Consider the following 21,537-nt stretch of genomic DNA (forward strand, 5'->3'; position numbering starts at 1 on the left):
TTATATTTAATTTATATATAAACAACTATATATATATAATTTCATATATATATATGAACCAGGATACCATCACAGTCATGGCAAACCAAACTATCAGAAATCATCTCTGTTGACAACACAGTGACTGTCTCTAACAGCTCCCTGCCACATTCTCATTCAGATTGTTGTTTCTTATTTGCTGCATACTGGGGAACCAGAAAAATCAAACATGTCCAGAACTATCTGTTTATATGACCAATTAGAATCAATGCGAGTCAAAGTGAATGCTTCGATATGTAGCTCTGTGTGTTATATTTGATCTGGAGAGACTTCCCCCAACCCAGGAATAGAGTCTGGATTTTGAAGGGTTGAATATATCATCAATTAGTTATCCATGGTCTAGTTATCCATGAGCTATTACTGTACTTATTACTCCCTGCATATACAAGGTCATAATTCTCTTTAATAAAATAGTTTTAATCACATATCTTTGAGCTCTTGTTGGAAGTTTGTGTTTTCACCTTCTGGCAAAGAAGCATGCTAGAGGACACTGGAAGTGATGTCATCAACATAAAACAAAGCCATGGCTCCTTGAAGGACCATCCAGACATAGGGATACTAGATGCATATCAAGCCCAGAGAAATCTCTATAGTCTTAACTGTGCAAAAGCAAATCTCACAGAGGAATAAATTTACCTCTGACACTATAAGAAGGGTAATGGAAAATGATGATATGTTTCTGGGTTGGAAGTTTGGCATTGGCTGCCTTCATCATAAGGGAATCAGTGTAATATCATGTAAATGTCCATTATGAAGCCAGATAGATATAAATGTGCTTTTGCAGTCAACTGTGGTCGATTATGCTAGCTTAGCGCCATTCATTCTTCTTTTGCTAACAGCACTCCAGTCCAGAAATGGGCAAGTGACTGAAGCCTGGCCAATCCGGACAACCTATCCTAAAGGGCTCACAGTGATTGTTTCAGATATAAATATTCTAGCCAGTGAAAGCTTACTGGGATTTTATTGGTGCTAACAGGAAAGAGTTTCCTTTTAAACTGGAGATGCAAGCCTAAAGCTGCTTGTGGCCATCTTGCTGATCTGAGCATCAAACAGAACCCTGAGTACATCATTTAAGCCCCTTTATCCAACAATATCAACACTTTTCAATTACAGATGCAAGTTCTCTAGATTTTTTTTCTTGAGCTAGTTTGAGTTGGTTTTGATCACTTGCAACTGAGAGATTTCTAATAATACAGTCTAAACACTTCTCAAAAGAAGACATTTATGTAGCCAACAACAACAAAAAGCCCATCATCACTGCTCAATAGAGATATGCAAATAAAAACCACAATGAGATATCAACACTTTTCAATTATAGATGCAAGTTCTCTTCTGATTTTTTTTCTTGAGCTAGTTTGAGTTGGTTTTGGTCACTTGCAACTGAGAGATTTCTAATAATACAGTCTGAACACTTCTCAAAAGAAGACATTTATGTAGCCAACAACAACAAAAAAAAGCCCATCATCACTGCTCAATAGAGATATGCAAATCAAAACCACAATGAGATATCATCTCAAGCCAGTTAGAATCGTGGTCATTAAAAAGTCAGGAAACAACAGATGCTGGAGAGGATGTGGAGAAACAGGAATACTTTTACATTGTTGATGGGAGTGTAAATTAATTCAACCACTGTGGAAGACAGTGTGGCAATTCCTCGAAGATCTAGAACCAGAAATACCATTTGACCCAGCAATCCCATTATTGGGTATATACCCAAAGGATTATAAATTATTCTACTATAAAGACATATGCACACATATGTTTATTGTGGCACTGTTCACAACAGCAAAGACTTGGAATGCCCATCAGTCACAGACTGGATAAAGAAAATGTGGCACATATACACCATGGAATACTATGCAGCCATAAAAAAGGATGAGTTCATGTGCTTTGCAGGGACATGGATGAAGCTGGAAACCATCATTCTCAGCAAACTAACACAGGAACAGAAAACCAAACACTGCGTGTTCTCACTCATAAGTGGGAGTTGAACAATGAGAACACATAGACACAGGGAGGTGAACATCACACACCGGGGCCTGCTGGGGGGCAGGGGGCTAGGGGAGGGATAGCACTAGGAGAAATACCTAATGTAGATCACGGGTTAATGGGTGCAGCAAACCACCAGGGCCCGCATATACCTATGTAACAAACCTGCACGTTCTGCCCATGTATCCCAGATCTTAAAGTATAATAAATGTTTTTAAAGGCATTCTTATAGTACATTTAAGATGAAAAAAATACAATCTGAAAATTTACAGCTCTTATCTCTGTGTGTCCTCATGGTAGCCAGCCTCCAAGATGGTCCCCAAATGAACTTTGCTTGCTAGCATTCATATGCCTGAGTAGTCCCCTCCCACACTGACTTACGGCTGGGCTGTGTTACTATTGAAGACAGCAGAAGTAATAGTGTGTGGCTTCCAAATGTAGGTAAAATAAATGCACTTCAATTTCTACCTTGACTATTTGAATTGCTCATCCTAGAGGAAGTTAGCCACAGTACTGGAAGAACACACACACACACACACACACACACACAACCATGTGAAGAAGTCCACGTTGAGAAAATTAAGACCTCCTACTAATAGCCAACATCAGCTAGCCAGCCCTATCAGTGAGCCACCTGGAAATGGATCCTTCAGCCCCAGTCAACCTTTGCAAACAACCTTGCAGTCATGACTGTATCCTCATGAGAGATCCTGAACTGGAACCCCGGCCTACCAATTTGAGTCCAAATTCTTAACCCACCACTGTGAGACATAATAAGTAATTATTGTCGTTTTAGGTCACTGTGTTTTGGAGGGATTTGTTACACAGCATTAGATAACACAGACTTCTGCCACTTCTCATCCCCTACCCCTGATGGGAAAAACAGGACTCTGTTGTCATGTGTACTTCCTAGGCTTTTGTCCCTCAAAGTCTCCCTCCGTTTCTGAGAGTTCCCAGAAGGGAGGTGACTGCCACAGTGAAATCCCTCCCACCATGTGCCATCACCTTCTCTGAGGATCACCATCCTCTGTCCGGGCAATGCCCTCACTTCCGCAGGGATCAGTACCCAGTGACTGGACTGTCCTCTGGCTCCAAAGCCTCCTCCATAGCCGCTCTCAAGTTCCCAGAGTTCCGGCCTCATGGACTTTTGTGAGCCCAGGGCTCACTGTGTCCCCTGTAGTAACGGGGCTTCTTCTCTTCCTCTGTCTGTTCTATCACTTTAAACTTTGACTTGCCCAGGAAGTTTGGAATGTGTAATTTTGTACCTTCTAAATGACATCTTGGCAGTCCATCTTGATCATGATCTCATTCATCATTGGAACTAATAGCATTTTCTTTCACACAGAGTTGCCTAATATAATTTTTTGTGAAGATGGAAACACTCTGCATCTTTCAGTATACAGATTCAATAGAGTAGCCACTAGGCACATGCAATTACTAAGCATTTGAAATGTGACTAGTCTAATATAACAATTGAATTTTCAGTTATATTTAGGCAGCCACACATGACTAGTGGGCTTCTGCATTAAACAGCACAGCTTTAGATGCAGTGGTTGGCAAGTAAAACACTTTCTCTTGACCGGATTTTGCAATAAGATAAATGTGACTTGAGAGCAATGCTTTAACACCAATGTTTTACCCAATTTTAATAAAAGTGGCTCTTTCAGTTATTTCGGTACCTCCTTCCGTCTCCTTCACAGGACTCAGATAGGAGCCCAGGGCTGACTAATCCCACCGTCCTCCAGACTTGTCCACACACAACTGAAGCCCAGTGACAGGTGTGACTCTCTTTCAAGTCTGCTATAGCTACAATCAAACCTAGAGTCTCAGGGTAGGAAAGGATGTGGAAGTATATGTAGTCCACACTTCCACAGGCCCGTCGCTATTTATGATTCTGGAATTGTTTACTGGGCAGTCCCAACTCAGCAGCGCATAAACAAAATGGCTTTACTTTTTCCAATCACTATCTTCCAGTTTGATTTGCTCCTAAAAATAAAAAGCAAAAGTCTTTTCCCTTAGCACATTGTAGACGGATTCCTTTACTCTTGTCACTTTCAAACACTAAACTGAGGTTGGTTCACTCTAAAACCTCTTTCCCATATCTAATTCAGAATGCTCTCTGGCCTACTTCCTCACTTAGTTTTACAATCCTCCAGGTGTTGGAGTGGGAAGGTGTAGGAAAGAGGGGACCACACCATTCCCTGATGTGGAAGATCCAGCTTGAAAGGACATCTTCTGCCACTTCTCAGCAACGCTCTGGTGGCACACCCCACAGCCTATTGTTTCTGGGTCCCTATGCCCAGTGGGCAGGCCTCTTGGGTAGATCTTGACAAGACAGTTCAAGACTCACACTTTCTCCAGGTGCAAACCATTCCTCGGCTGCCCTCTCTCTTTAGTTCACTTTCTCCTGCTCAGGTAGGCAAAGGGGAAACTTGCAAGTCCATAGCTGAAGCAGATGTCCAGCTGGGGAATGAGGTGCTGCTCTCCCCTTCTTGCAGCCCCTCCCCCATTTCTTTTGCCTTGGGGCAGGAGTGGACAGTGGGGAATAGGGAGTCTCTTCCTACTGTAAACCTTGTCCAAGGCTGTTGGCCTAGATGACTTCTTTCCGCTCTTCTCCATACAAAAGGAGCAGTGAGGTGGTAGGGATAGGAGCAGGGCTGACTGTGGAAGCCTAGGGAAATAGTATCTGGCCCTGGTTTCTGAGAGCTCTCTTTTGAATGTGAGGCATTTAGCACCTCTTCTTTTCAGCTAGGACCCTAGAGACCAGGTCCAAAGCAGCAGAAAAACTCATTCCACCAACTAAACTTATTATCTTGGGCAGGAAGTGTGGATCTTGGTACTTATTATCTTGGGCAGGACGTGTGGATCTTGGTAAGCTGCTTATGGTCTTGGGTGAGCTTCTGGTAGAAGGGCTGTAGGCGGAAGCCGGCTTTGGTGGGGCATGTCTGAAGATCAGAAGCTGGACAGAAACCCCAGCACCAGGAGTAGCTCCCTGGATTTTCAGGCAGTGTCACCCCTGTTCTGGGGTCCTCACATTGGGCAATGACTGCTCTGCTGCCTTGCTAGGCCAGGAGGATGGGCTCCCAGCATGCTGGCCCAGGCCTGAGGGTAAAATTCTTGGCTTCCTTTGTTGACTCACAGGTGGGTGGTGGAGGAAGTTCCAGCCTAAAGTGGTCGTACCCCTTGGGATCACAGACACCAGGGGCAGTTGAATTTCCCTGGCGAAGCAAACCTTGAAGGCGGGGTCTAGGGGGCAAAGCAGAGGGTGGGTGCTCTGCTAGGCCTGCTGCCATGGAGGACTGGCACAGCAGTAGTTCACAGCAATTCTTGAGAATGGATTATTCTCCAGTGTCACACTCCATATCTGGCCCTTGCACATTATTAGGCCAAATGCCAAGCTACTGCCATTCTTAGTGACCTGCACAATCAATATTTGTGCACAGATGCCCATGGAGGCTAATGGGAGTGGTAGCTCAGGCCAGGTTCTAGCATCTACTGCCTCCACTTGACCTAAACCCCTATCCTGTCCCAGATACACAAACCCTGTTCCCATCTACCCAAGAGGAAAACAGCTCCTCTGTCTTTCCTTTTTTTTCTCTCTCTCTCCTTCCTTTCCTTTTTACACCCAGGATAGTAGGGACAGCTCACTGCATACCTACTATTCTCAGGGAAGCTTGCTGCATTGATTCTAAGGTGGTAGAAGTATCTTGTACTTCTCTCACTAAGGAGCAGAAAAGAAAAAAAAGAAAACACAAATTAAATCTCCAGGACATGGTTCTGATAGAGTACCTGCTCCCTGTGTACAGAGGAGAAAGAGAAAGAAAAAAGCACCACGGCTCTTAAAGCATTAACCTCAAATCGGCTTTTGGCAGTCTTTTTGTAGCCTGAATATGTCCGCATTCTCAATACCATCTGTTCTCACACACCTGCAGTCTTTAACTGGGCCAAACACTCCTATGACAGGTGAAAGATGACCACACGCAACACAGCCTATGAAGGAAATGGGGTTTCGTTAAACCCACTGAATTCTGAAACTTACTTATAATTCATAAGGAAAACATCCAAAACGAGTGCATAATAAAAATTATATAATATGATTGCCTTGTCTCTTTATTAAAAGGAAGATATAGAAGCTGAAAGCTGGGTCAGCCTTTCCTCCACTCCCTCAACTGAATTGCTTTTTCCTTGTGGTTTGACCAACTTTTAGAAGACTTTCCTTTTTTTCTAAAAAACAACAACAACAACAACAAAAAAAAAACTATTGGTTCTTTTTTCTCCCCCTTTTCTTATTTATTTATTTATTTATTTAGTTAGTTAGTTAGTTAGTTTTTGAGACGGAGCCTTGCTCTGTTGCCCAGGCTGGAGTGCAGTGGTCCGATCTTGGCTCACTGCAAGCTCCGCCTCCCGGGCTCACGCCATTCTCCTGCCTCAGCCTCCTGAGTAGCTGGGACTACAGGCGCCTGCCACCATGCCCGGCTAATTTTTTTGTATTTTTGGTAGAGACGGGGTTTCATCGTGTTAGCCAGGATGGTCTCCATCTCCTGACCTTGTGATCCGCCCACCTTGGCCTCCCAAAGTGCTGGGATTACAGGCGTGAGCCACTGTGCCCAGCCTACTTATTTATTTATTGACAGGGACTCACTCTGTGCCCAGGCTGGAGTGCAGTGGCACGATTATAGCTCACTGCAGCCTCAAATTCCTGGGCTCAAGCAATCCTCCCACCTCAGCCTCCCAAGTCGCTGGGACCACAGATGTGTGCCACCACACCTAGCTTCTACTGGTTCTTAAAGATGAGGTTTTGCTCACTGCACTCAAGGTAACATTTTAATTAGAATTGTCGTGGCAATTTAGACTATTCGTTTTCTCATAAAAGAGTCATGAAGCAGTATTGTTCCATTGTATTTATGAGAACATTGAGGCACAAAAATTTAGGAACATTTCTCCAAGGTTATTATAGATGAATTGACCTAAGATTTTAAGTCACCACACTGCCTCATATATTTAAGCAGTTCTGCCATGTTGATTTTCTGATAGGCTATTTCCCTTTAGTTCTTGATGCCAACTCCTTTACCAATATTATAATTTTGTGTTATCTGATGGTAGGTTTAGAATGATAAGCATATTAATCGGAAGTGTCACTTTTTTTTATAGTGGCTTAACAAAATATGTAGGTAAAATGTGCCCAGAATTTTGTCTTAATTTCTGTATATTGTTTCAATTATCTTATTGGCAAATCTTATTTCTAATGCTTCTTTTAAATGAGTCCTTACTAGCCTCTTGGAAAAATCATAGAAGGGGTAATAGTTTTAAGTTGCTGCATAAAATCCTCTTCTCAATGTTAAACTTTTATATGAAGGGATCTTCTTTCATGCTGTGTTTCATGTATATTACTACTTGGTCTGTGTGTTCTAGAATTATTTTCCTAGTTTGTTATCTTTGTTTCCCTTAGAACCACCAAGATTCCCCTCTTTTTCTACAGATACATAGCCAACTGGCTTCTCTCATTGCTTCTTTTTAGAAGTATTTTCTTCTTTCATCCTTTGGTCACAGGCAGCACTAACATCACGCATCACACAGAGAGTAAACGTTAGTACTCCCTGAGTGCTTGAAGGCCTCAAACATGTAGGCCAGCAATGTAGGCGGGAGTTTGTCATTCTTGGTCACAGGAGTAGGAACCTAAGTTGGCCCTCAGCGGCCCTGTGTGCAGCAGCTCTGGGCAGCACTCATACACGCCTGTCTGCTTCCCTAGAAACTGGCAGCACTCTCTCCTCCCCTTTCACCAGAAACCTCTTCATGTGGCCACTAGGATGTGCTACTTGAGGAGCATAGTGCCAGCATTTGCTTCTGGTGAAGGCCTCAGGAAGCTTATATTCATAGTAGAAGGCAAAAGGGGAACCAGTGTATCACGTGCGAGAGAGGAAAGCAAGGGGGGGTTGGGGGAGGTGCTGGGCTCTTTTAAAACCAGCTCTCATGTGAACTAATAGAACATAGATCAAGAAACTCACTCATTACTGTTGGCATGACACCAAGCCATTCATGTGGAATTTGCCCACGTGACCCAAACACCTCCCACTAGGCCCTACCTTCAGCACCGGGGATCACATTGCAACATGAGATTTGGAGGGGACAAATATCTAAACCACATCACCAGGTCTATGGACCACTGGAAATTCAGCCCTCTCTCCAATCCCCATTTTACACATGAAGCCCAGAACAGGAACACGACTTTTCCAGTATCTATGGCCATTTAATGGCAGAACTAGGATGCAAAATCTCCCAACTTATTGCTCCATCCCTTTTTCTAATAAGACACAGAAATAATGTACTAGAACTATGCTTAAGGGGAGAAAGGTGTTCTACCAGCATAATAAGAGCTAAAGTACTGAGCAAATGTTCAATGTCAGGGTACAAGGAGTAGCAAGCGTAGGGATATACAAGGCCAGTCACCAGGAATATTGTAGAGGTTTGAGCCCATGTTCCCCATGGCCAAGTCTGAGTTTACACACACACTCAAAAACACCAAGGCCAGGCATTTTACACAGAGAAAAGTAAAATGACCCAGATACTGCAAAAAAATTTGCCTGGTGTATGTTTATAACCCCTGCTTCCTCCTGTTTCCCTTCCAAGCTTTGGACTGGTCCTGAGGTGTAGAGTTTGATGAATTCACCGTGAAGATTTAGAGGTCTAGAGCCAAGGACATCATTACAACTCCTGTGTTCCCAACACAGAGCACAAAAGTGAGGGTAAGAATGTGTGATGCAGGTGTTTTTTGTGTTAGAAAACAATAATAAAACAAAACAAAAACTCCAGGGAGGCCCTGAGGGAAAGAACATTTTAGGTCAAAAATTAGGAAAAACTTGCTAAAAGTCAGTCATTTCTCTGATGATCTAGGGAACTTACTTCCTCGCCACATTCAGATCTCTTTTTTTTTTTTTTTTCATAGCAATGCAGTAAGACAGAAACTATACTCTGCAGAACAAGTTCACGTCGATCTTTTGGATTGTCTGTCTTGCTTCTGTGCTTTAAGAAATTATCTCAGTAGACATAGAAGGCAAGCAGCATGACTGGCCTTTTTCCTAATTTGATTCAGCCCTCAGCATCACTGCTAGTAAGGAATAGGATTCTTTTTTTTAACCTTTCAGATGGCACCAGGGCAAATTCCACAGTGCATTCATGAGTCAAGGGACAGTATCTCCATGCGAGAGATATCTGTCTGGCTGGAATTTCTAGATGGCTTTCCCACTATAGGAATCCAAGCAAACCATTGTCATTCTTCCCTCTCTAGCAAGAGAAAAGAAAATCTCAGCCTTTAGAGCATTCGTTCTGGCTCAAGAACATGGGTTTTCTTTCCTGGAAACAAGGACTGGCTCAGTGAGACCTCGAAAGTTGGTGCTTTGTGGTGTTGCCAAAATGCCTATTTCTGGCAAGCAATGGGGGGAGGTGCTACTTGAGGGAATCTTGATGCCCCTCAGAGTGAAACAACACATTCATTATTTAATAGTTATTCAGCATCGGAGAAATGTTAGCCCAAGAAAAGGCTGAACTTAGACGACTTCACTAATAAGAGTATTTTAAGAATTATAAACAGAAATCACACTACATTAAATAGTGCGTTTCTAAGCTGAGTACAAGGTAAATTGGCTGACAGGCTGAAGAGGGAAATAAAGAACTTAGTTGTGGATTCACAGTCTTGTGAATGAGTCTGTAACTGGTAGCACTGGGTGAGCCCATTTCCTGTGCCCTCCATCCTAAGGCCTCACAAGCACCTCAGCACCTGGATACTCCTAGGACTCCTCTGTTACCAGCCTCATGTGCTGGCAATCACTGAGGCAATAGTGACACTGACCCAAATAAAGGAGTCAGAACCATGATATGGCACATAATTCAGTATCTTCCAGGCCTCAACAATAACCATTTTGTATCCATAACTTCTCCTAAGAGACTTTATTTCCCAAATAATCACCTACTATAGCAGTTCTCTAAGATCCCTGGGAAGGCCAAGGCTACTTCAGGTGGTCCATTAGATCAATCTACTTCCATAATCACACCAAGATGCCATTTACCTTTTTCACTGTATTGACACCTGCACTGATGATGTCAAAGCAATGATGATGAAAACTGCTGATGCCTTAGCATATTTCAAGGCAGTGGCATCAAACTATATTAATAGCTATTGTATTCTTTACTGCCACCCATTTCATAGTACTCAAGAAAAAAACACTGCCAGTTTTATTTAAGAGTGTCCTCAATGAAGCTGTGAAAACTACTCATTTTATGAGATCTCAACCCTGAAGCATACATGTTTCTAATACTCTGTGTTATGAAATGGGAACACGCATAAAGCACATACATCTGTTGCATATGAAAGTACAATATTTGTCTCAAGGAAAAAGCACTTGTGCAGTTGTTTGTGTTACAAGCTAAACTAGCCGGTTTTGTCAGGGAACATCACTTTTTCTTGAAAGAATAGCTGGGAGACAAACTACAATTACTCATACTTGGGTATTTGCCAGGCATTTATTGATTGAATAAATATTGTACCATATTCAGTATAACAATGAATGCTTTTGGTTGCAAGGAACAGAAATGACTTTAACAGTAAAACAGTTACATCTCATAACTAGAAGTCAAGAGATAAAAGAGCTCAACAATGTCATAAGATCCAGGTGCTTTCCATCCCTCTGCTCTGACCTCTCAGTGTTGGCTTTCTTTGTGTTGCAGGTAGCAAGACAGAAGCAGAATGTCCAAGGCATCATGTTTAGGCAGGACAATGTCCTGAGACATTTTTTTCCCCTTCTGTGGCTTTCTCTTAAGGAAGAGGACACTTTTCTAGATTGCCCCTGTAGACTCACATTTTATTGACCTGAATTTGGTCACATGTCTATCCCTAAATTAATCCCTGGCCAGGGGAATGGGATATGCCTTTGGACTACTCAGTCCCAATATGGGGTCTAAAGGTGGGATCAAGCTGCCCTGAGGCAAAGGCCTGGTGGGTGAAGAGCTGATCGCCCTTCAAAACAAAATTTGGGCTTTGTTAACTAGGAAGAAAAATGGGAGACTAGAAGAAACCTGCAGGCAATCACACAGGGACCACTCCATTCAGTAAACGAAGCTCTAGAACAGTGGTTACCAAATGTGAGTCGGCAGCCAGGCTACAAAGGAATCACCTGGGAGCTTGTTAAAAATATAGCTCAAAGTGTAACGTGCCTATGAATTGCCTGAGGATCTTGTTGAAATACATATTCTGCATTTGCAGCAAGCTTCCAGATAATATAACAACTGCTGGCTTATGGACTACACTTTGAGTAAGAATGATACAGACCTTCAAATTACTGACTCAGAATCTCCCAAGTGATCCTGGTTTGAGAACTGGGTTCACTGTGGTGAACATCAACAGTGTACAAGATTGGCATTCATTCGTTCATTCATTCATTCATTCATTCATTCATTCATTCATTCATTCATAAGTATTCATAGAAACCAAGCCCTGTGCTTATTGCTGAAACTACAAAGCATCCATATGCTATTGGGGAGGAGGAGTGGGCTGACCTGGATACAGATATCTTTAATGTAAAGTGAGAAGGGCTCCAGCAGAGACATGCACAAAGCGTTCTTCCATCTGATCAAGGAGCAAGGAGGGACTTAGTAGTGAAGGTGGGCTTGACGGGAAAGGTTTCACAGAAGAGGAGAGGACATTGGAGCTGAGCTTTCCTTAGGTGCCCAGAGTCAGACAATGTATGTGCAAGACAGCCTGGAAATATGAATGAGCCAAGTACATTCAGAGACCAGTGAGAATGTCTCTGTGGCTTATGTACAGGCTGAGATGGGGTGGGGGAAGCAAAAATTAGGCTGAGGCTAGATTATGAGAGGCCTTCAATGCTGTATTAAATCACTCTATAGCAGCTGTTCTCAACCTTGACTACACTTGGGGAGCTTTTAAAAATCCTGATGCTGGCCAGGGGCTGTGGCTTATGCCTGTAATCCCAGCACTTTGGGAGGCTGTGGCGGGTGGATTGCTTGAGCTCAGGAGTTCAAGACCAGCCTGGGCAACATGGTGAAACCCCATCTCTACAAAAAAATACAAAAATTAGCCTGGTGTGGTGGTGTGTGCCTGTAATCCTAACTACTTAGGGGGGCTGAGGCAGAAGGATCTCTTGAACCTGGGAAATCGAGCCTGCAGTGAGCCAAGATTGCACACTGCACTCTAGCCTAGGTGACACAGTGAGACTGTCTTAAAAAAAAAAAAAATCCTGATGCCCAGACCACACCCTAGAGCAATTAAATTCTACTTTCTTTAGGGGCAGAGGAGGGAGGAAAGCAGGCATCAGTAGCTTTTAGAGGAGGTGATCCAGCGTGTTGCCAAAGCTGAGAACCACAGCTCTACAAGAGCTAGTGCCTGCCCAACCTGTTTGCATAGAGCATGTTCTTCAATAAGGATAGAGCCCTTCCTTCCTAAATGTACTTTTCATTTCCATTTGATATTCAAAATCAGAATTATTAAAAAGGGTTTTGGCCCCAGAGGTCATGTGATGGGCACTGAAACGGAACTCCTCTGCACAAGGGCCTGTGGGATGCAGGCAGATGAAGACTGCCCTTTGTTCCCCTGCCTGCATTGGTGAAAGCTGATCCCTGTGAAGCCGCTGTCACTGGGCAGAGGGCACGTTTTTCTCTCACTAGCCTGGACCACAGGGATCTTTGACTAGAAATATCTGCAAAGTGTTTGCTGAATGAGAACACATTTCATCACCCCACCCTCTTTTCCTAACTGAATGTCTGTTCAAGAATTCGGGTATATTTTTATTTGATAAGATGAAAAGATGAACTGTCCACATTGTGAAGGCTGACAGAATAATCTTTTTGTAGGTGCTTCACAATATGAATTTGAAATGCTAGCTCTTGTTTTGATCTCTGTACTCAGGTGCCGACATGTTATAGTTAGGAGAAGTTGTCCCTTCTCTCATTTATCAGCATTAAGTTTCCTGAAATAATCTTTCAAGTGTCCAAATGTTGCCATAAAATGCTTGTCACTGTTGTCTCCTCAAGTTGCTGAATTTCTGGGGTGTTTTGAATTTTTAAAATATATTTTAAGCACTTCAATATATAAAACAAACATAACTTTAAAAAGAAACAAAATGCAGCACTCTAAACTTGTTTACCATCTAACTCAGGCCCCCAGTTTTCAGTCAATAAATTATTCAACCCTCCCACCCCATCTTCAGTGGAATGGAACACGCTCTTCTGCTGTGTGACAATGGAGAAAGGAGGGTGACGTGTGCAACTGCCACAGCCCCCCAGCTTCCTGGGAATGCCCGCCTGACTTTGGGCAGACATTGATGTGGCCCTAATGACTATTTTGACTGTGTTCTGTTTTACAGCTCTACCCAACACACAAGAGGTGAAGTACTGCTTTGTTTTCAGAATTAAACTGTCTCCCAGGAAGCCTTCTGGGGTCCCCTTTGCTTTTCCTTGGAAAGGCTCCAGATAAGAGGCAGGCTGTTGTTCCTCCACAGCAATTCACAGGCTTACTTTTCAAATAATTTACCCAATCTCTTCCCTCCGTGATAGCCCAGGCTTTCCCCACAATCACATGATGTGACCTGTAAAGAAAAATAAAACAAACACTTATCTGGAGTTCTGACTCAAAGAACTGGAGTCTATGGAAATTACAGGCTTTTGCTCTGGCTGTACAGATGTGACTAGGAATCCATGCCATGGCTAATGCAGGAAGGGAACTGGCCTCCATGTGCACAGGCCTGCCAGTGTGTGGGTGGCCCAAGATGAAGCCAGCCCCTCCTGGGCAAGCCTCAGCTGGGTTTGAGTCTCCGAGCAGGAGGCCTGGGACTCACACCTGTCTACTTATAATGTGACAGCCCCCACCACTACCACTAAACTTGCATTCACACAGCCCCAGAAGACGGACTGTCTCCAGCATCCTCACTTGTGTGGTGGCCTCTCATTCCTGTGGCCACTTGAACAGAGCTTGGCTCACCCAAGACCCTGCTTGGATACAAACAAGCTGGCCTTTGATGACAGGAAGGGAGTGGAGATTCCCTCAACGTTGGAGTTTTAATCTTGGTTCTGGGGGACATTACCTCCCTTTTTGTGGATCGCTGATTGCTTTCAAAACACCAGGAATCATTTTACCTTACAGGGCTAGTGTGTGCTATGATTCATTTAGCTAAGGCTCTTAGAAAACAGTAAATGGTGAGCAGCCCTGTTAGTTTCCTTTTTAGAAAGCACTTTAACACCCCTGGGCAGCTAGTTTGATGAGAAGTGCTACTCACCGTGACTCTCATGCACATTCCTTTTTCTTGACTGATTCTCGAAAGGCTTTTCAGTCCCTCTGATAAAAATGCACTGCTTCCAAATGAGTCTAAAAATTAAGTAGGAATACAAATTTTATCTTTTAAAAAATCAATCCTAATTTCTAATGAAGGAAAAAGAAGAAATAATTTCATGCTAATTAGGAGGGAGACACATAGCCTGCATTTTGGAGATAAATAGGACAACCGTTTGAGTTTAAAGTTTAACTGGAAAATGTCTGCCTCAGAGGAAAACTCAATTTGAAGAACTTGCTCACAGCCTAGGGATCTCACTCAGCCATTCTTACCCTTTCCCCTTCTCTTTCCTTTCCTCTCCCACTCCCTCTTTCAATGCCGAACCCCACAGGCCACGGGAGTGAGTCTTTACAAGGCGCATTAGTACATCTTGGGTGGTGCCGAAAAGCAGGGATTACACATGCTGGAGACAGTTTGGCAGCGGATGTGCCTTAACCCAGCTCTGCGGCTTCCACATTCTTCCCCTGGAGGGGGGCAGTCTCCGCGGTTGCCTGAAATCCCATACTGCCAGCAGCCAGGGGTTCAGCAAATGCCTGGGGAGCTGAAGGGTTTTCTGGAAACCTGTCCAATCTCTGCCTCTTTCTCTGGGGTTGCACAAGGATGTGCCAAACTTATCCCGTTTGATAGTTTTAAAATTGCCGCTTACATGTGTTTTTAATTTTTATGTAATAAAGGAATGAATGCTTTATAATTAAAGACCAGTTGGTGATTAAAATCAGTTTCGTTGATGACTAACAAACACAAATAAAACCAGATATAAATCTTTATGAGATCTGTGAGGCCCACAGCAGCGACAATTCCTCTTCTCCTGACCATGTTTTCTCTGAAGCAGCAAGTCTCTCCATTCTCCCCAGCTTTGTTTTGGCCTAGTAATTCTCTCTGGCTTCTACAATTGCCTATCCTTTAACCTCCTGTTTTTGATTACCAACTGGTGTTTATTTTAAATGTAGTTACTCGCCAATTAAATAGAAATTAGCTACATTTACAGACAGGGTTCCTGATTACTGCTTCTTCCTTTGGCAACTATTCATTCTTCTTTAGGCAGTCCTGAAAGCAGAAATCCCAAGGTCCAGATCACTTTGCCAGGGCACCTTAGGGTAGCTACCTGTTAAGTCCAGAGTTGAAGGAAGTAGGGATGAGACGCTCTCTTCGCCCATTGGGACCTGCAGCAAGCTGGGCTGTCACTGGAGATGTTTCCTGTTGTAATTCAGTTAACCATTTTTTTTTTTTTTTTTTTTTTGACAATCTTGCTCTGTCGCCCACGCTGGAGTGTGGTGGTGTGATCTTGGCTCACTGCAACCTCCACCTCCCGGGTTCAAGACATTCTCCCACCTCAGCCTCCAGAGTAGTTGGGATTACAGGTGCCTGCCACCACGCCCGGCTAATTTTTGTATTTTTAGTAGAGACAGGGTTTCACCGTGTTGGCCAGGCTGGTCTCAAATTCCTGACCTCAAGTGATCCACCCGCCTCGACCTCCCAAAGTGCTGGGATTACAGGCGTGAACCACCGTGCCCGGTCAACCCATTTTTGATTCAAGACAGACTCTCCTACCAGTAAATCAGGCTTATTTCACAGAAGGAGGAGGAAGAGGAGGAGGTGGGGGTGGAGGAGTGGAGCAGAGGTGGGGAGAGGAGGAGGAGGAGGTAGAGGAAGAAGAAGAGAAAGAAGGAGGAGGAGGAGGAGGAGGGGGAGAAGGGAAAGAAGCCATCTTCAACTTTTCTTTGTTTTTTAGGACAGCTGAAATCCATCTTCCTTTTCACCCAAACACTGATACAGCTGCCTGTTTGGGTGAAGGAGAGGTTCCCTTTCTGGGTTGAGTAGAGCACAGAGGCTATAGCAGTCAGCATCAGGGAACAGCCAATATGTAGGCTTAATATTTTTAAATCAAAGCCATTGTGCTAATCACCCAGATAATCTGATATGGATATCATTTATTCTAAAACGAGAACAAGAGACACATCTATGACAGAATTCATTAGTGTGATCCTTTTTCAGTCCCAACATGTGCTTCTGCAGATTCAATAATGTCTATATCAATTCTATAGGTTGTATTTCAATGTATATTGCTTCTTCATAAGAAAATGTCTTCTCCCATTGCTATGGTTTGAATATTTGACTGCTCCAAAGCTCATGTTGAAATTTGAGCCCCAGTGTTGGAGGTGAGACCTGCTGGGAGGTGTTTGGGTCAAGGAGGCAGGTCCCTCATGAATGGCTTGGTGCCATCCTCATGGTAATGAGTGAATTCTCACTCTATTAGTTCTCACAAGAGCTGGTTGTTCAGAAGAGCCTTGCCCCTTCCTCCTGTATCTCTTGCTGGCTCTCTTGCCATGTGATCTCTGCACACAGCAGTTCCCCTTTGCGTTCCACTGTGAGTAGAAGCAACCTGAAGTCCTTAACAGAATCAGATGCTGGCACCATGATTCTTGTACAGCCAACAGAACCATGAGCCAAATAAACCTTTTTTCTTTATAAATTACCTAACCTCACGTATTCCTTTATAGCAACTCAAAGATGCTTACAAGGGTCAATTAACTTTGTTTATAATAGCAAAGAGTGGAAAATTGCCTAAAGGCACAATGGTAAGTGAATGGGATTGGTTAAATAAAGTAAATTACACATTCATTTAATGAAATACAGTTCAGCCATTAAAAATGGAAAGAAAGGACTTCCACTCTGTAGAGAGATAGAAGAGACATCGTTCTTACACTTACAATGAAGGTAACTGAGTTAACTTCAAATTCAGAACTTTTTTTGAACTTATTAGAGAGCTAAAGCGTCAGAACAAACAACAGTCTCAAAATCTGAAGGCACTGGGGTCAGCCTGATGCCTGAGGACACAGAATAGACCTGGTGATGGAGCATCTTAAAAGTTTTGTCCATGGTTGCCAGCCAGGAGACTGGGACATGGGGACTTGATGGCACCAGGTTTCACTGGGGCAGGTCCGGTGCTGTTTTCCAAAGTTACTCAGGGGAGATGAAGGGTTTTCTGGAAACCCTTACTTAGTTGACCCTTACTCAGGTCAGCTTATTTCTTCCCCATCCCTTTCAGGGAAGTTATATAATTAATTTGCAACATAGTAAAATGCATTTATCACAATCTGCATTGCATCTTTTCTCTCATATCCTGGTTGAGGTTTTGTTGTTGTTGTTTTAATTTTACTTTAAGTTCTGGGATACATGTGCAGAAAGTGCAGGTTTCTTACATAGGTATACATGTACCATGGTGGTTTGCTGCAACCCATTGTCTAGGTTTTAAGCCCTCCCTCCCCCTGCCCAACAAGGGAGGGAGACAGACCCCCGACAGGCCCCAGTGTGTGATGTTCCCCTCCCTGTGTCCATGTGTTCTCAGTGTTCAACTTCCACTTATAAGTAAGAACATGCAGGGTTTGGTTTCCTGTTCCTGTGTTAGTTTGCTGAGAATGATGTCTTCCAGCTTCATCCATGTCCCTGCAAAGGACATGATCTCATTCTTTTTTATGGCTGCATAGTATTGCATGTTGTATATATTCCACGTTTTCTTTATCCTGGTTGAGTTTTAAAAAAAATTTACATGCAATAAAATTCACTTCTTGTGGTATAGTTCTATCAGTGTTGGCAAATGCACAGAATTGTACTATGGACCACTATAATTCTATACATAATAATTCCGTGACCCCCAAGTTTCCTTGTGCTACTCCTTCATAGACAACCCACCCCCCAACCCCTGATCCGCTACCTACTCATCTGTTTTCCTCCCTATAGTTTTGCTTTTCCCAGAGTGCCATATGAATAAAATCAAACAATTCTGGGTCCAGCCTCTCAAAATGCAGGTAAGATTTATCTGTGTTGTTTTGTGAATTCAGGTTTACTGCTGGTGGCATTCCATTACATGTACGTACCACAGTTTGTGGTACATCTAGGTTGTTTCCAATTTTTAAAGCAGCTACAAATATTTACCTATAGGTTTTTGTATTGTAGGAGACCAGAATATGCCACCCCAAAATATGCTTCTTTGGCATTGTTTTGTGCTAATCATTTTGAGACATTGCAGACACAGAAGAAGATCTGAAAACAGAATAGAAGTTGCCCTTTTATAAAGGACATTTATGTCGATAAAGGAAATCTCCATTTGTAAGGGTATCTCCCTATGTACTATGAAGAGAAGGACATTACGTCACTAGAGACTCTTATCAAAGGACAAGGCACCAGACTTATATCTGTGTAAGAAATCTTACCCTTGTTATCCTGCTTTCCTGGGCATCTCCTTATGTCTGTCCTTCCTCACATCCTTCCCTCTTTATTTCAGTAGACAGTTGTATTTAAACCTGAAATCAAAGCCACACCTTTGGGATTTACTTATTTCTCTGGGTATCTCCCGTGTATAATAAGGTATACATGTTGTTAAATGTGTTTGTTTTCCTCTTGTTAATCTACCTTTTGTTATAGGAGTTTGCTCTAACTAAGAATTTGAAGGGTAGAGACAATCCTCTCCTATAGTTTGAACATCTTTTGTTTTGGATATATAGCTAGGCATGAGATTGCTGGGTCATATGGTAGGTATATGTTTAACTTTATAAGAAACTGCCAAACTGTTTCCCAAAGTGGCTGTACCATTTTGCATTCCTACCAGCAATGTATATGAATTCCAATTGCTCAGAATTCTCACCAGCACTTCAGATTGCCAGGCTTTAAAATTATAGCTATTCAAATAGGCACGTTGTGGGTGTTTTAGTGTGGTTTTAATTTGTATTTCCCTAATGATTACTAAAGAACATTTTTTATTATGCTCATTTTACATCTAAATATGTTCTTTTTGTGGGGGAGGGAGGATGGAGTCTTGCTCTGTTACCCAGGCTGGAGTGCAGTGACGTGATCTTAGCTCACTGCAACCTCCACCTCCCAGGTTCAAGCGATTCTCTTGCCTCAGCCTCCCAAGTAGCTGGGACTACAGGTGTGTGCCACCACGCCTGACTAATTTTTCATATTTTTAGCAGAGATGGGGTTTCACCGTGTTAGCCAGGATGGTCTTGATCTTCTGACCTCATGGTCTGCCTACCTCAGCCTCCCAAAGTGCTGGGATTACAGGCGTGAGCCACCATGCCTGGCCTAAATGTGTTCCTTAGTAAAAACTCTGATTCAATTTTTTGTTTTGAAAAATTGGATTTTTTGTTTTCTGGTTGTTGAGTATATGAGTTCTTTATATACTTCAAATATAAGCCCTTTGACAGATGTGATTTTAAAATATTTTCTCTTAGTTTGTGGCTTGTCTTTTTTTATTCTCTTAATCAAAGAACCAAAGTTTTTGCAGAAGTTTTTAAAAAATTTAATACAATTTATCAATTTTTTCTTTCATAAATCATGCTTTTGAGGTCATATCTAAAACCTGTTTTCCTAACTCAGGATTTCTCAACAGATGCACAATTGACATTTTAGACCAGATAATTATTTGTTGTGGGGACCTATCCTGTGCCTTGTAGGATGTTCAGTAGTATTCCTGGCCTGGTCTCTACACATCAGTGCCTGTAGTGTGCATGTGTGCATGCATGTGCAAACACACACACACACACACACAGGCCCCAAGTATAACAATAAAAAATGTTGCAGACATTGTCAAATGTCTCCTGAACTACAAAGCTGACCTTTGTTCAGTGGCCTAACCCAAGGTCATATACACATTGGCCAGGCTGGTCTTGAACTCCCAACCTTGTGATCCGCCCACCTTGGCCTCCCAAAGTGCTAGGATTACAGGTGTGAGCCACCGTGCCCAGCCTGACTTTATCCTTTTTTTTTTTTTTTCTCAAAAAAGTTTTATGGTTTTATGCTTTATGTTTAGGTCTATTATCCATTTTGAGTTAATTTTATATGAGACGTGAGATACAGGCTGGGGTTCTTTTTTGTCATTTTAGTATATGGACAGCTATGGTCTAAATGTTTGTGTTTCTCCCAAAATTTACAAGTTGAAATCCTAACCCTCAAGGTGATGGTATTAGGAGGTAAGGCTATGAGAGGTGGTTAGTTAATGAGGATCCTTATAAAAGGGAACCCAGAGAGTTCGTTGGCCTTTCTGCCATGTGAAGACACAGCGAAATAATGGTTGTCTATGGACTAGAAAGCCGGCATTCCCTAGACAGTAAATTTTCCCACATCTTGATCTTGGAATTTCCAGCTTCCAGAACTGTGAACAATAAATTTCTATTGTTTATGAGCCACCCAGTCTGTGATATTTTGTTATGGTAGCCGAGATAGACTAAAATGTAGACATTCAGTTGTTCCCAAGCCACTTATTTGAAGAGACTTTCTTCTCTCTATTGACTTGCATTTGTATCATTGTCAAAAATCAGTTGACTGTATTTATGTGGGTTTATTTCTGGTTTTTCTTCTCTGTTCCACTGATATCTGTGTCTGTTGTTTCTACATTACCACGGTCTTCATTACTGTAGCATTACAATAACACTTTAAATTGGGGGGTCCCCCAATATTATTTGTTTTCAAAAATTTTTGGCAAGTCTAGTTCCTTTGCCTTTCTGTATAAATTTTGAAACCAGCAGTCAACATCTACATAAAACGCTGCTGGAATTTTGATTGAAATTTCACTGAATCAATCTAACAAATTGGGCAGAATTAACATCTATCTTAACATACTGAATCTTCTCATCTATGAACATGGTATATTTCTCCACTTATTTGGATCTTCTCAGATTTTTCTTCAGTGTTTTTTACTTTTCAGCATACAGATCCCACATAATTTGTTTCAGTTTTATACTTACATGATTTTTGGTGCTATTATAAATGGTATTGTTATTTTAATTTTGAATTCCAGTTTTCCTGCTATTATATAGAAATACCTTTGATTCGTATGCATTGACTTCATATCCTGAGACTTTATTAAATTCATTAGTTAGTTCTAGGAAGTTGTGTGTAAGCTGTTTAGAAATATCTATGTAGGAAATCTACATAGTTACGTTATCTGTGAATAGAGCTGACATCCCCTTTATTTCTATGTCTTGTCTTATTATAATGGCTAGTATTCCCAGGGTGATATTAAATGCACATTGTGAAAGAAGGTACCTTTGCTTTGTTCTCCATCTCTGAGAAAAGGCCTTCAATCTTTTACCATTAAGTGTGATGTTGTGATGTTAGATGTAGATTTTTTGTAGATATTTTTTATTAATTTAAGCAACCTTCCTTCCTT

General features: G+C 42.2%; 1 protein-coding gene across 1 annotated transcript in view; it reads right to left on the bottom strand.

Annotated features, from left to right (window-relative positions):
- Window positions 1-12,810: 12,810 nt before the first annotated feature.
- LOC105524011 overlaps window positions 12,811-21,537 on the bottom strand; it is a 70,947-nt gene continuing 62,220 nt past the window's right edge. Inside the window, exons 3-4 of the mRNA XM_011959091.1 lie at window positions 14,313-14,401; window positions 12,811-13,625 (exon numbers count right to left, since the gene is read on the bottom strand). Of these exons, the coding sequence (XP_011814481.1) occupies window positions 13,551-13,625; window positions 14,313-14,401 (164 nt within the window). The 3' untranslated portion in view covers window positions 12,811-13,550. The remainder of the gene's footprint in view (window positions 13,626-14,312; window positions 14,402-21,537) is intronic.

The sequence above is a fragment of the Colobus angolensis genome, unplaced genomic scaffold, assembly GCF_000951035.1.
Source record: "Colobus angolensis palliatus isolate OR3802 unplaced genomic scaffold, Cang.pa_1.0 Scaffold48, whole genome shotgun sequence".
Lineage (NCBI taxonomy): Eukaryota > Metazoa > Chordata > Mammalia > Primates > Cercopithecidae > Colobus > Colobus angolensis.